General features: G+C 35.3%; 1 protein-coding gene and 1 pseudogene across 1 annotated transcript; one reads left to right on the forward strand and one right to left on the reverse strand.

Moving 5' to 3' along the window:
- Window positions 1-2,523: 2,523 nt before the first annotated feature.
- Window positions 2,524-3,756, forward strand: LOC120202572 (abscisic acid receptor PYL5-like; the record flags this gene model as incomplete). The annotated part of the gene is made up of 2 exons (XM_039202982.1): window positions 2,524-2,655; window positions 3,496-3,756. Coding segments are annotated over 2 exons (393 nt in total), but the record flags the coding sequence as incomplete, so codon positions are not given.
- A 939-nt stretch (window positions 3,757-4,695) lies between these two features.
- On the reverse strand, window positions 4,696-10,582 carry LOC120202656 (annotated as a pseudogene).
- Window positions 10,583-14,371: the final 3,789 nt, after the last annotated feature.

Below are 14,371 nucleotides of genomic sequence, written 5' to 3' on the forward strand. Positions count from 1 at the left end.
AAAACCAAAATCCATTCTTCGAGACCCATCAGAGTTGAGTTTAATCCATCAGACCGGTGGAGGTTCCCAGCAGCGAGACCTATCCACGCATAGACGATAATCGATGATGGCTTCCCTCCTTGCCTCCATAGCACGCACAGTCCCTGTTGTCAGTCTGCAACTTTCATGGAGCACTCTTTCATAAGAGAAAAACCCAGGATCGAAAATAGAACAATTTTTTATCTTCCATAAACACCAAATGACATTTCCAAACTATAAATCCCAATCAACCGACACGACTGGAAAGCGCGACCGACCACGTAAGTTTTGCTCGATCCAACTAACCATGTCGAGTTGCATGAACTCACCCATGAGTTCCGATTTAATTACATTAACCCACGTCTTACATGCTACCAAACAGTCCTGGAGAATGTGTGAAATAGACTCAACCGCAACACCACATATTGAGCAGCCCGGATCCAAAGCCATGCACCGTCGCACCCTTTCTTCGTTTGATGGCAATCTGTTCTTGCAAATAAGCCACAACAGAGATTTAACTCTAGGTAAACCCTGATAATTTGATAAGAGTTTCCAGATGGGCTGGTCGATCTCCTCAGCAACTGATAACCTTTGCATGTAAGCCACATATATCTTGATAAGAGGTTCCAGTTTGGGGAAGAAAAAAATGTTATTTTATTAAAAAAAGCGTTAATTTTTTTATTAGTTTACCTTAAAATTTAATTTTTTTTGTTTTATAACTAATTTTAAATTTTTGATTTTATTTTTTTAAAATATATCATTATTTATAAGAATTAAAAATAAATATATTTTAATTTATTAAAATTAGGATTAAATTGAAAGAATATATAAATAACATGGACTGTAACATCCTCAATATTGGGTTAGAAATTAAAGTGTAAGATTTTAAAATTCAATGACCAGATTAAATAAATTGAAAAGTTCAGAAATTAATTAAAGGATGTTGGTGTAGGATGAATTAATAAATGAAGGATAAGTAAAAGGGTAAATGAGTCATTGAATAAGGAAAATAATTAAATAATAATTAGTGGGTATTATAATACCCATGTGGAGCATGTTGGGAAACAATGTTTCCAGATATTTCCCATCTTCTTCTCTTCTCCAACGTGAAGCCACAAGCCAAGGTAAGTTTGATTTATTTTGGTTAATCCTTAAAATTCAAGAGTGCGTTTTGATCCTTAAGTGATACTTAAGTTAAAGGAAAGCTTAAGTTGTATTATAGTCAAAAGATGAAGAAGTTATGAAAGATTAAAGAGAATGGGTTTCAAAGTGAATTTTGAATAAGAGTGTTTAAATGAATTTGGAGGTTGAATTTGACTTGTCATCTATGAGAATAATAAGTTATAAGTGTTAGAAATAAGTTTGGATAACATGGAAAATTTGGTATGATTTTTAGCCTTAAGAATTTGGATGAAATATGAGAGATTATAAAGTGTTGGAATGATAGAAATTAGTTAAAGTTGTTATAGATGAGTTTAGTAGCATAATAAGGGATGTATACATGAAAATTTGGGTGAAGTGTAGATGATTTTTCGGGTGAAATCAGTTTATTCTGGACATGTACATCGGTACACTATGAATGGGTACCAATGCACTAAGATCAATTTTGAAGGTGCTTCGATGCATTAAGGAGTTCATCGATGCATGGAAATTTCGAAGTTATTTTGGGTACTGATGCACCCATAGTGCATCGGTACACTCCTAAAGGAAATTAGGAATATGAGTTTATTAAATTCATTTAAGTTAATAACATCAAAGTATAAGGTTTAGACTTCTGATAATCATCTTGAAAATTATATTTATGTAGATACAGAGCCTAAACAAATTCTAGAACAATCGAAGGATTATGATTTATTCAAAGCAAACAAGGCTAAGGTGAGTGCAATTTTAATTGTACTTATGTTATTAAACAAACATTGACTTGCGATGAGTCAGTGATAGACTTAGTGAGACATAACATATAATAATAATAATGCATTTCATATACATGTGAACGTATCATCTACTTATTCAATCATATCAAATTCTAGAACATTTTAGGAGTTTGTTCTTACCATAGTAACTCCATCACTGACTCATCGCAAGTCAATGTTTGTTTAATAACATAAGTACAATTAAAATTGCACTCACCTTAGCCTTGTTTGCTTTGAATAAATCATCCGCTCCAGCAGGTGAAAATGATATGATTGAGAATAAATTAATTAAATTCAAGCATTTTCTTTCCTTCCTATTCGATTTTTTCATAAAAAACGAGCTTCGATTCTTTATTACATCAATATTTATATTGATCATTTGTCATATGAAGAGAGAGATGATATGGAGGGCTTAGCTTTTTTAATTTTTAATGCGCAGTGATTCACAGCCTCTTCTTTAATTCTCTTGAGATAAAACGATTTCTGGAAGCTTTGGCCTGAGATTCTGTCCGGTCTGTGATCGGAGTGCTCGTCTCCGGCGGACGATATGCGGCTGACTCTCTCTGTGTGCTTTTTTTTCTTGTTTGCATAAAATGATGAGAATAGCTATGGATTTGGGAGTCCGGCGCCGGCAGAGTATTTAAAGAGACATCATAGGCATGAAACCGGAGAGAATCAGTGTAGATCAGCTCTTGTTAAGCTCATCAAAGCTCCTGTCCCTCTGGTTACTCTCTCTTTTTCTCTTTCTCTATCTTTACGTTTCGTTTTGGATTTTGTAGATGTTTTCGTTTTGTAGAAGGATTAATCTCTTGATCTGTGGTGATTTTCTTTTGTAAAAACAAGAGAAGATTGAATCTAATTGCCTACACTCAATTGATGGAACTCTCCCATATTTTTATTTTTTCTGAGTCCTCGGATAATATTATCTTGAAATCTATTACTCAAAAATTACTCCAAGCTTGGGTAAAGTTATTTAGGTCTTAGATTCTTTTGTATTGCTAAATGCACGATTGTTATTCCTATTATTATCAACATTATGCTGAAAAAAATTCAATCCCTGGGTAATAGATGTTGAAAAATTAGAGGAAGTAACAAGTGAACACTCGATTTTTAGAGGAAGTAGTTGACGAGAGAGAGCAAATAGAGAGTCATAATTTAGACTTTGAGTTCAAATTCTGGACATACTAGAAATGTTTAGTATAAATTCAACAAAAAAACTAGTGTTTATATTTAAACACTAGAAATTTAAGAGCTTATAATAGAAATGTATGATTTTTTTTTGAAATATCCACAACAACAGATAATTAATAATGAATATTCAAATCATGTAGATTAGAAACAACGCATTTTGTCCACACTTCTAGAGTTTGTTTCTTATATTTTGTGTGTGAATTTGATATCTATTTCACTTTGGTCGGATTTCTTTTCTGTCATCTGAACTCGAATTTTAATCTTCATACACAGGCATTATAATTACTTATTTATTTAAGCGTTAGAACTCATTATTTTCAAGAATATGCATAATTTTCTTCTCCCAACTTTGTATTGATGTGTCTCTTTACAGGTTTGGTCTTTGGTGAGAATATTTGATCAACCCCAGAAGTATAAACCTTTTGTGAGCCGGTGTGTGGCACGAGGAGACCTTGAGATCGGGAGTCTTAGAGAAGTTGATGTCAAGTCCCGGCTTCCGGCGACTACAAGTACCGAAAGACTGGAATTCCTTGATGATGACGAGCATATCTTAAGCATGAGGATTATTGGTGGGGATCGCATACTTCAGGTTTCTCTTTTTTATTCTCTATCCTTTGCCATATATCTCCTTTAATTCTTAACACAAAGCAATTTAAAGCGTTCGTTTGCTGGTTGCTGATTTAACGCAAAGCAACAAGAATCATTGATTTGTGTCTTCACAAGTTGAATTTATTGAGCAGCTTCATTGGTAAAATGAAATGTTGCTCGATCTAAGATAGAGTAGATATATCTACAAAGTGTCTTGTCGATAAACTAAGAAAAAATTCGGATAATGATTACTCAGTTCGATACTACACATTAAATTACTGTTTTAAATAGGATAAAGTATCAAATGGTCAATTAACAACCAGTTAATGCCTCATTTTTATACTGACATGAAAGTTAATGATGTGATGGCCAATTTTCATCGTTTTTATTAACAACGTTGATTCAAACCAAACCAAAAAAAAAAGATGAATGAAAGACGATCATTTTGATATTGTTCTTGCAACAAATAGTGACTGGAGACAAGAAGCAATTACCGATGATGATAACTGAAAGAGTTGACGGTTTTCAATAGAAAAACAAGCAGCCACACCATTATCACCGTTAAGGATTTAATGATACAACGCCCCAACTGAAACACAAATTAAAATTCAATGGTACTACTGAAACGTTTTAAAATTTAATGCTAAAATTGATGCACAACCTAAAATGTTTAATGGCTAATAGTATAGTTTACCCAAATGATAATTTCAATAAAGCATACGACCAACACATTTTAAGCTTTTTAAATACAATAACTATTTAATACTTGAACCAAAATCATTGAAGAATGAGACTTTGGAACTATATATGCACTTCACTCAAAATAGATCAAGACTTCATTATAGTCACCTTAGGCCTAAGTTCAAAATTTCGCCCCGGAATGGTACATTTCAAAGTGGGATTCAACACGAAGCATCGAATGGTCCCTCCTGTCTTAACCACAGTTTCCATAACACATCTTATTTTTTGTTATGATTATGGTGGGGAAAGAATTGCAAGAAATTATGTAAAATAAATTACCTGTGCTGCTTAAAATACATTGTACAGAGCTTCCCCTACAATCAAGTTAGATCTCAGGTTACGGATATCGAGTTATATAGTTTAGGCCAATACCAGCTCCCCCTCTTCCTGCGCTTCTTGTTGTTCGGGAAAAGGTCCTTCTCGGAACGGGAGAAGAATGCGCTTTATTTCTTCTGCGTTAAGTGTTTCGTACTCCAAAAGAGCATTTGCTAATTCGTGTAATGCCTTCTCTTGCTGAAAAAAATGTCAAAGTGTTGATTGAATTTTTTGATAGAATGATCGATCTTTAGTTCCAATGTGCATATGGAAATACTTCGCAGAAATTTAACATACACAAAGTTGGACGCATACTCTTATTACAAGAGGGGTTTCATGAACATACCTTCTTTAACAGGGCTTTCACACGATCGTATGCTTCTCTTAGAAGCTTTACAACCTGCATAACAAAATTAAAACAAATTAAGAAGACACCTTTACCAATCATAAATCTACCTTGCAGGAACATACTTCAGCATCAATGCGAGATTGCATTTCTGAACTTGGTCGCTCTTTAATATTAACTGGTCCAATTGCATCACTCATCCCACAACTTGATACCTGGCATTGTAAATCAAAGCCATAAGAAATTGCCCTAGCTTTGGAAAATTCTTTTCCTTATTGGTTCATATATAGTTTACTATGAACTGGAAAGACAAATATAGAAATGGAGAATTACGGATTAAAGAAAACACTTTGAAAGATACCATATATTGAGCAAGCTCTGTAGCCGTATGCAGATCACTGCTTGCACCGGTTGTGATATGGTCCTGACCAAAGATGAGTTCTTCTGCAACTCTTCCTCCCATACAAACATCAAGACGAGCTAATAATTGCTTCTTACTGATTGAAGTCTCATCGGTTGATGGCAGCTGGGTAACCATTCCCAAAGCAGATCCCCGGGGCATGATTGTAGCCTTGTGGATTGGAAGTGCGCCTTCGGTATTGAAAGCAACAATTGCATGACCACTCTCATGATAAGCAGTAAGCTGAAGTTATGTGCAACAGTATCAGCAAATAAAAGACATCTTACTTTAAACATCTGCTTTTGCTCCTGCCTAAAGTAATACTAAGAAAATTTGATACCTTCTTTGAATCTTCCGATAGAAACATTGTTTTACGTTCGGTACCCATGAGAATCCTATCTTTAGCATGCTCCAACTGTGAAGCAGTCAGTTTATTTGCACCTTCAACTGCAGCTTTAATCGCAGCAATATTCACCAAGTTTGCCAGATCTGATTGACAGAGTAATAGGGAAAAATTATAAAGAAAATAAGAATGTTCACAGGAACCGGGAACTTTTTTCAGTTTATGCAGAAAATGTTACCCGCTCCATTGAATCCAGGAGTACCACGAGCAATTGCTTTGACATCCACGTCATCAGACAAAGGTTTATCCTGTAGGTAGAGTTCCAAAATCTGTTGACGACCTCTTACATCTGGATTAGGGACAACAATCTAGAAGATGGGCTGTGTAAGTCTTCTCTATAGAGAAAAGAACATGAAAAAAGCAAATATCTATCTTGTAAGACTAACAATAGTCCACAGCCAAAATTAGATTATACTCAACAATCCAGTTATATAAGCAATCACAAACTGATGCACCGACTTATCTATGATGAAGTGCAAAAAATCTTCAGGGCATGCTGCCAGGCAGATGGATGGCAGGGAGGGGGTGTACTCTGTTTAAGCCTCAAGGAACCAACACTGTTTGTCATTATTGATTCCTCTAAGAACAACTTTGACCGTATATGATATCAAACACCCAAGACTCAACAAAACACTAATAATTGGAGCACTTACATGCCTGTCAAATCTACCAGGTCTTGTCAAAGCTGGATCAAGAATGTCAGGTAAATTTGTTGCAGCCATCAGAATTATTCCCTGAGAGATATAAAGGTTAAACAAATTCCAAAAGTAAAAAAAAATTATTGATATATGAAGCTTGTTTTAATATGCCTCATTCTGTTCAAAACCATCCATTTCGACAAGCAGCTGATGCAGCGTTTTTTTGGTATGGCCTTCCCATTGTTTCCGTGTGGATCCAACAGCATCTATTTCATCAATGAAAATGATACAAGGAGCCTATAAAATATGAAACATTGTTGATTGGCATGATTAGAAGGTATGAAGGGCAATATATCAATCAATCAAAATAAGTCCCTCAACCTAGTAATAATGAACATCAACCTTCTTTTTAGCTGCTTGAAAAAGGGATCTCACACGCCGAGCACCAACACCGACAAACCTGCCATAGAAATAGAGAATGTCAAACAAGATATCTATCACCACATAATCCTCAGAACCAACCAATAGTATACAATATCCGCATGGAAATCCATAGACGAGAGTGGCCAAGCAAAGATGAAATAAGAGGGTGGCTTACATTTCCTCAAATTCAGATCCCGCTCTATAAAAGAAAGGTACCCCAGCTTCCCCAGCTATAGCCTTCAAGGTCACAGAAACCAAATTTCATTATAACACACTTCGAAATATATTCTGGAACCACTTACAGCAAAATGGGCTGTTTTACTGCGGCTAAATTGAGTTGTAATGAGTGTTAGAACTTGACCTGAATTTGATTTGATTTTAATTTATTGGAGGAAGTAAAAAAACCTAATTTTATTGAAAGTAGGAAGTTTATTCTATTTTATGTTAATTGATAGTAGCAAACATAGTTTGAGTAGATTTCTTGCCATATAAGTTGTTTTATAACCAATCAACTATCCCCATAAATAGATATTAGGGATTAGGATTATAAGTCAAGTAGTTCATGAAGATTCCTCCTTTATTCTTCTATTTCCAGCATGAGTGTAAATCCTCCTCTTTTGTCCCTGTTTTTCAGAAAGAGATTTTCACGTAAAATCTCAATGTATATTTATTGTGCGATCACTATACTTGTCGTTATCTTCTAACAAATTGGTATCATAGCGTCCGAGTTGCTTGTCTCAATCACGATAACGACATCCTTGAAATATGAAATTTTGCTATTAGATCGCAACATCAAATTTGCATTATGAGAGGTGGAGGTATGAAAATTTACAAGGGCCCTCTCATTATGATGAAATTATTTTTTTTAAATTCGGATGTTTAATTGAATTTGAGATTTTGTCTCGAATTCTTTGCACTTTCAGAATTCGTAAATTCTCTTCTTCTGCCCATGGTTTTTCTCGAAAAGGTTTTCCACATAAAATCTTAGTGTCTATTTTATTATGCGATCACTATACTTATTGTTATCTTCTAACAGTGAAACAAAAATCCTTGACATATTTAAGTGACCGTAAGTGAATATAAAAGAAAACCTTACCTTGGCCAGCAAAGTTTTTCCAGTTCCAGGTGCTCCAGTCAAAAGGATTCCCTGCAATTTTATAGTGAATAAGATAATACAAAATTAAGATCAAAGCAAAAAGGCATTAACTCAAGAAGTGAAAGAACTAAAGGAAACAAATTTCATCCCTTATTGTTCACATAAATGCACAATCATTCTTTATGGACTAAAGACTCGATAACTGCTTGTTATTTTCTCTCCCTCATGAAGGAAAGCTTGAAAAGCACAACCTAGAATCTGTAGCCAATCCCTTCCCAACCTAACACCCGAACTAATACTAATCTGACATGACTTCAGGCAATTTCTTGATATATTTGGTTTTCCTGGCATAGATATCACTTCTATATTTTCTATTTTATAGGATGCCCTTGATAAAATCTGAAATATAGATATATACAGGCAAGTGCAACAAATGGAGACCGAAAGAACGAGACATATTTCAAAACCATATTATCTGTGCAAACCTTTGGCAACTTTCCCCCAAGGCGAGTAAACTTTGATGGGTTTTTAAGGTACTCCACTACTTCCTCAAGCTCTTGTTTTGCATCATCACAGCCTTTGACATCCTTAAATGTTTAATATTCTGCAAATAAAATAATTAATGAGGAAAAGAAAACAAGTTCTAGAATTATCCATAACAAAACTAAAGCGTCATTTCTCTTGCATGGTCAACAGAATAGTCTTTTGATCATCAATTATCTACTAAGGATACCAAATTATAATATTTTCCCTTTAGACATGAATGCTTTTCTATTATTAAGGCACTACTCAAAGTTTGCATTTCTTACTCAACTGGTTCAACATAGTCTACTTAATTCATTCCATCCAGCATATTGAAAACCGAAATGCAGTTTTCGGATGCAGCTAAATTTCATAGTCTACTCAATATAGACAGCAAGCAGAGGCATCCAATACTTGCCTTCTCAGGCATCACTTCTTTGTTCAGTTCTTTGGGGGCATAAGAGGAACTTGATCCAACACCTGAAGTTCCTATTCCACCCAAGCTTCCTACATACCTCTGAAGTGCAGAAGCACCCATAAACCTGAAAACAACTTTCGTGTTAACAAAATTGACAACAGGAAATTAAAGCAAGGACTGGCCATTCAACAATGAAAAAGAAAAAAAAAGAGAGAGAGTACAACAGTAATCACAGAATCCATACCAAACCAATCCAACAGCAATAGTGAACAAGATAGTTGAAATAAGCTCTTGTGCAAATCTTGATCTGTTTGCAAATTTAGGATCAACCTAACAAAGAATACATCATTGCTATCAAAATAGTGATAAGGGGTTCTTGGGGGAGAGGAGAATAATCCAAGTTATGGACAGGTTATCATAGTCCATGACTCCAATACAAACAGTAAACTACGGGGTCTTACCATCACAACATGCAACGGTTGCTTCTGAGAAATTCCAGGGCTTAAAAAGGGCTCATCCACATTCCCGGATGCACGCTGCTTTAATTCTTGCAACTGAATTTTAAGATTTAATGGATCAGATAGATTAATATAAGTATATAACTACGTATTCACCAATTCATAGGTCCAAGCAGAAAGTAAAAGTAGGGTCTTGTTACCAAAGTAGGAAGACTAGAAGGCTTTCCAGCTTGTTCATCAGGAAGATATTCAGCAATGGCATTAGTGACTATCAATGCTCGAAGATATTCGGCAACTCCTCTGCTGTCTACCGCATGATCCCTTTGTTCAAATCGCTTAATCACAGACTCAGGACTGTTTTAAAATAACAATAATAATCAACGGGATAAAAATGAAAGGAAAAACGTTTCGAAATTAATCAAACAATACAAAACTGAAAGAAAGAAGAAAAAAAACCTGTGCTTATTAAGCTCGGCTAGCAAAGCGCTATGTTTAGCGGCATCTCTGGGATTGGCATCGGCTTCGGCAATCAAACGGTCAAGCCGTTTCTCCTTACGCCAAAACGGCCACCAACTGAACCAATCCAAAGCCAACAATTTGTCCATTCCGTTCTTTATCATAGCCCAAATTCCCATAAAAAACAACATGGAGGGAATTTTGCTCTTGGACCCTTCGTTTCCCACCACCAATTCATCACTCTGCCCGTTGTCCACCGCATTCTCAGATTCCCCATCGACGCTATTAACTTCGACACCCTCGTCCACATTCTCGAATCCATCGACGACGACATCGGAATCTGAAACCAAAGGCTGGGAATCTGAAACCAAAGGTTGGGAATCTTCACCATTGAAATCGGAGGTAACATTGTCGGGGTGCAATGAAGAAGAAGGGATTGAGAAAGGGCGGGGATATAATCGGGAAAAGATGAAAACCGGTGAAGGGGAAAAGGGTTTGAGCTTGAGAGAGAGGGGATAATATAAACGGTGAAAGCGTGGCCTAATAAGAGAAAAAGAAGGAGAAGGGTGGTTGCAGAGAAGGGAAGGTTGAAGGCAGAGGATCATTGCTTAATTTACTTTCTGGGGTTTAAGGAGAGAAGGATTTGGGGCTCTTTCTTCTTCTTCTTCTTCTTCTTCTTCTTCTTCTTCTTCTTCTTCTTCCTCTTCCTCTTCAGGTTTTTGAATAATAATAATAATTAGCAGATGAATTTAAGAGCCACCCAAAACCACCAGATTAGGAGAAGAAAGAGGAGGAAAAGGAACGAGTGAAGGCAAGTCGGCTCAAACCTTCCTCCATTGAATATGGCGCCCGCTTCTTCTGTCAATTTCATAATTTTGTTCATATGAAACTGAAATATATATAATCGCAAAATATACAAAACATTTCTTTAGTTTGGATTCGAGAGTTCAAGTAATAATAATTGAAGGGTTAATATATCGGCAACTTTATGTAAATTATATTATTATTTTCCTTATTTAAAAATAATACTTCAAATAAATTAATTCTATAAATATAACGCTCATTTATAAAAAAATAAAAAATTAGTATAAAAAATTAGAAATTACCCTTTTTAATTTCTAAAGTCATAATCCATGGTCTTCAACATGGAAAATTACCAAATACATAAAATTTAAAATTTATGTGGATCTGGTAAGTTTTATCAATAAATTTTATTCGGATGTCTGATTGAGATTATAATTAACTTTTGTAAATAACTTTTTAGTTCAAAATTTTTGAATAATGTCTATTGAGTCATGGGTTTAACCCCAAAAAATGATGTCAAATCTTCAATTAATATAAATCCCAAATTCGACGTTTAAATATATATTTTTTCAAACGAATGGTGCACATTCATCCATTTTTTAACAAGATGATCAAACAATCAATACTAATGATGAATTAAAAAGCCAAACTTGAATGATCTAACCAAAATTTAATATCCTCAAGTAATGCAATATCTTTTTTTAGCTGCACGTGTTTAATAAAACATTCAAAATCTGCCTCTCCAAGAAATGCGGTGGTGAGCAACCTGTGTAACAACTGAGACACCAGTCTGACCCTATCTCGGTTTTCATGTATGGTAGACAATATGATATTACATCTGATTTGGTCCTTAAGGAGGCACTGACCCAGCTGGTGGTATGCCACTGTAGCTGCCCGGCATTTGCATCGTTCCGGGAGTCATTTGTGGCATCGAGGCTGTTGGTCCATTAGCCATTTCTACCGGTGTGGATTGAGGTACTCCTGGAACACCTGAGGCCCATTGTTTGAACTGGCTGTTGCCTGAAAACCAAGGTTGTGGGACTGTATAATCTCTGCTGCGATCGTTGCTGACCTGTAATGAATAAACCACAATGTTAGAAATAGACTAGGGCTTATAAACTTTAAATGCTCTTCTTCTGTTGCTCAGACTCTTTAACAGGATATGGCTACGGGAATACGAGCATATCCATGGCAAAACACATCCATCCTGGACACTCACACCTGGACCAAGTAACTTTAATCTAGTCTAATGGTTGACCTACACAACATGTACAATTTTATAGCTCAACTTTTGGAATAAACATTTGCTCCTGTTTCATTCTGACCAAACGGAGTCTTAAAAAAAATCGATCAAGTCGTCAGTGTAAGTTACAAAATAGATCAATGTAATGTGACATAGCACGGTTCTGAAGAGGCCATCATTTTGTCAATGACTTCAGAGAAAATCTTGTTTGTTCCTTCTCTAGCTGTGAATGTATTATGTAGTCATGTAAACTACGGAATTGAAATGAATCATTTAAACGGCTACATAAATTGTATTGTCCAAAACTCCAAATACCTTTATACTGAAATCGGTGATGCAGTTTGCAAAATCCTCCATCATGTATGCAGTGCCCTTCCAAGGCTTCCTTGGCAACAACAGCTGTGTGAAGTGTGAACATCTGTAAAACACGGAACCATTAATGTTTAGATTAAGGGATAACAAGATGGTGTGCCTAATCTCTTTTCTATATTCTTACCGGTAACATATATTTTAGGCCTAATTTTAAACGGGATAATTAAACATGTTTAAACATTACCCGGATATTGAATTAGAGCCTGCATTCCCCCATTCTTATCAAACATGGCAATCTTTTGAACGGAGCCAAAAGCAGAGAAGACCTGTATGTAGGTGAGAGAAAAAAAGCAAATACTCGGTATGAGTTGAAGTACTAGATTGTCATATAAAAATGGTTTCCAGTAATTGTCAATACCATATGCAGCACATCCAAGGTAACAGCATACTGCATGTTCTCGAAGATGCCAGTAAAACATTACTCTCGGGTTCTAGTTTTTCCCCATCAAGGCCTAAACTTAACTGCAAACAAATGAATCCCATTAATAAACAAGCAAAAGGGTAAACATACACTGCAGAATCCTGCAGCGTAAAGCAGTATTATTCATCTCTTGGTAGAAATACAGGTTCACAAGAATTGATTTCGATGCACGGGACACCTTTCATGGGAAAAAATCACACACACACATATATATATATCAATATACTTATGGAAAATTAGCTAAAACCACCAAGGCTTTGTGCTCTAATTTGTACATGGTAAATAATTCACACATCTATATTCAAATTCTAACAACTGTTAAGAAATTCAATAGTCAACATTTTCTTGACCTGGCTGCTTCCATCTATAGCTGAAGGTGAAACAGGAAGATAGGGATTGGTGGTCCCTGAAAATAAATAAATAAAAGGAACAAAGTGACCAAAGAGTACACTTAGTTAATGTAGAATAGAGAAAATGGAGATAACTAGCAAAGAGAAGAGCAGCAGTCCAATAAACAGTAAAGCAGGCAAGGATAAATGAAATGTTCAAGATAAGCAAACAAACACAAACTGCCATGCGCCCCGAGCCGTCCTCGTCGCCATGTGTCGCCGTACGCGTGTGGGGCTCGTTCACGCCCCAGAACTCTTCTAGAAACGGTCCAATCGGATTGAATCGGTCCGAACCGAGTCAACCCGACCCAAACCGAGTCAACTAGAATTTGACTTTGATCCATTGACCGGTCTGATCGTTGACTTTGACCAAAAAAGCCAAATTTTCCGAAAAGTCATATTTTATATTTTTCAACGTCCTGAGTCTGAATCCGAAGTCCGTTTTGCCAAATTCGCACTTGGTAAGCCGTTTTTCTATGATTTAGCATCGGAATCAAATTTGGCTTTTCGATTAAATTTAGTTTCTGACGTAAATTCATTTTCTATGTATCCGATAAATTATTGGTCGTTGAATTTAAGTTCGATAGTGATCGAATGGAATTTAAATGTTCGATCGGTGGAGCACGAAAATTGAGGTAATACTCTATTACCTTTTGTATGCTTTTCGGAACACATTGATAATTGGTAAAAACATGAATGAAAATGATTGGTTAATTGAGGGTATTTAATTATCATTGGACTTAAACTGAATATGAAATAAAGGCAGAACAATGTTTAAGGCTCATACGAGTCTTAAAATAAATTGGTAGACTGATTGTAAATAATTCTAAGTTCTTGGATTATGTGGAAATAAATTGATCTCAGAATCTAAAATTGTGATTAATTTCTTTAAAGGTTAAACTCGAGTATCACGTGACTAAGAAATTATGAAAATACCCTTAAGTTGTAAAATTAATGTGTATTGATCATGATAGTAGAATTACCTCGAGAATCTATATTTTGACCTTATAAAATTTATGATGCACTTGTTAACTTCTAATTTATTTAAAAAATATCTTTTAATTAGTTATAAACCTCAGAGAAAGCACAAGGCCTATAAACTCTGATTCTTGAATAAACACTTGAAGCCTAATTTATCAAAAGTAATGCCATTGATAGAATTGAATGAAATGATGATAATACCCTTAAAATATAAAAAGAACTATGGATGACTATG

This window comes from Hibiscus syriacus, unplaced genomic scaffold (assembly GCF_006381635.1).
Source record: "Hibiscus syriacus cultivar Baekdansim isolate YM2019G1 unplaced genomic scaffold, ASM638163v2 tig00008957_pilon, whole genome shotgun sequence".
Taxonomy (NCBI): domain Eukaryota; kingdom Viridiplantae; phylum Streptophyta; class Magnoliopsida; order Malvales; family Malvaceae; genus Hibiscus; species Hibiscus syriacus.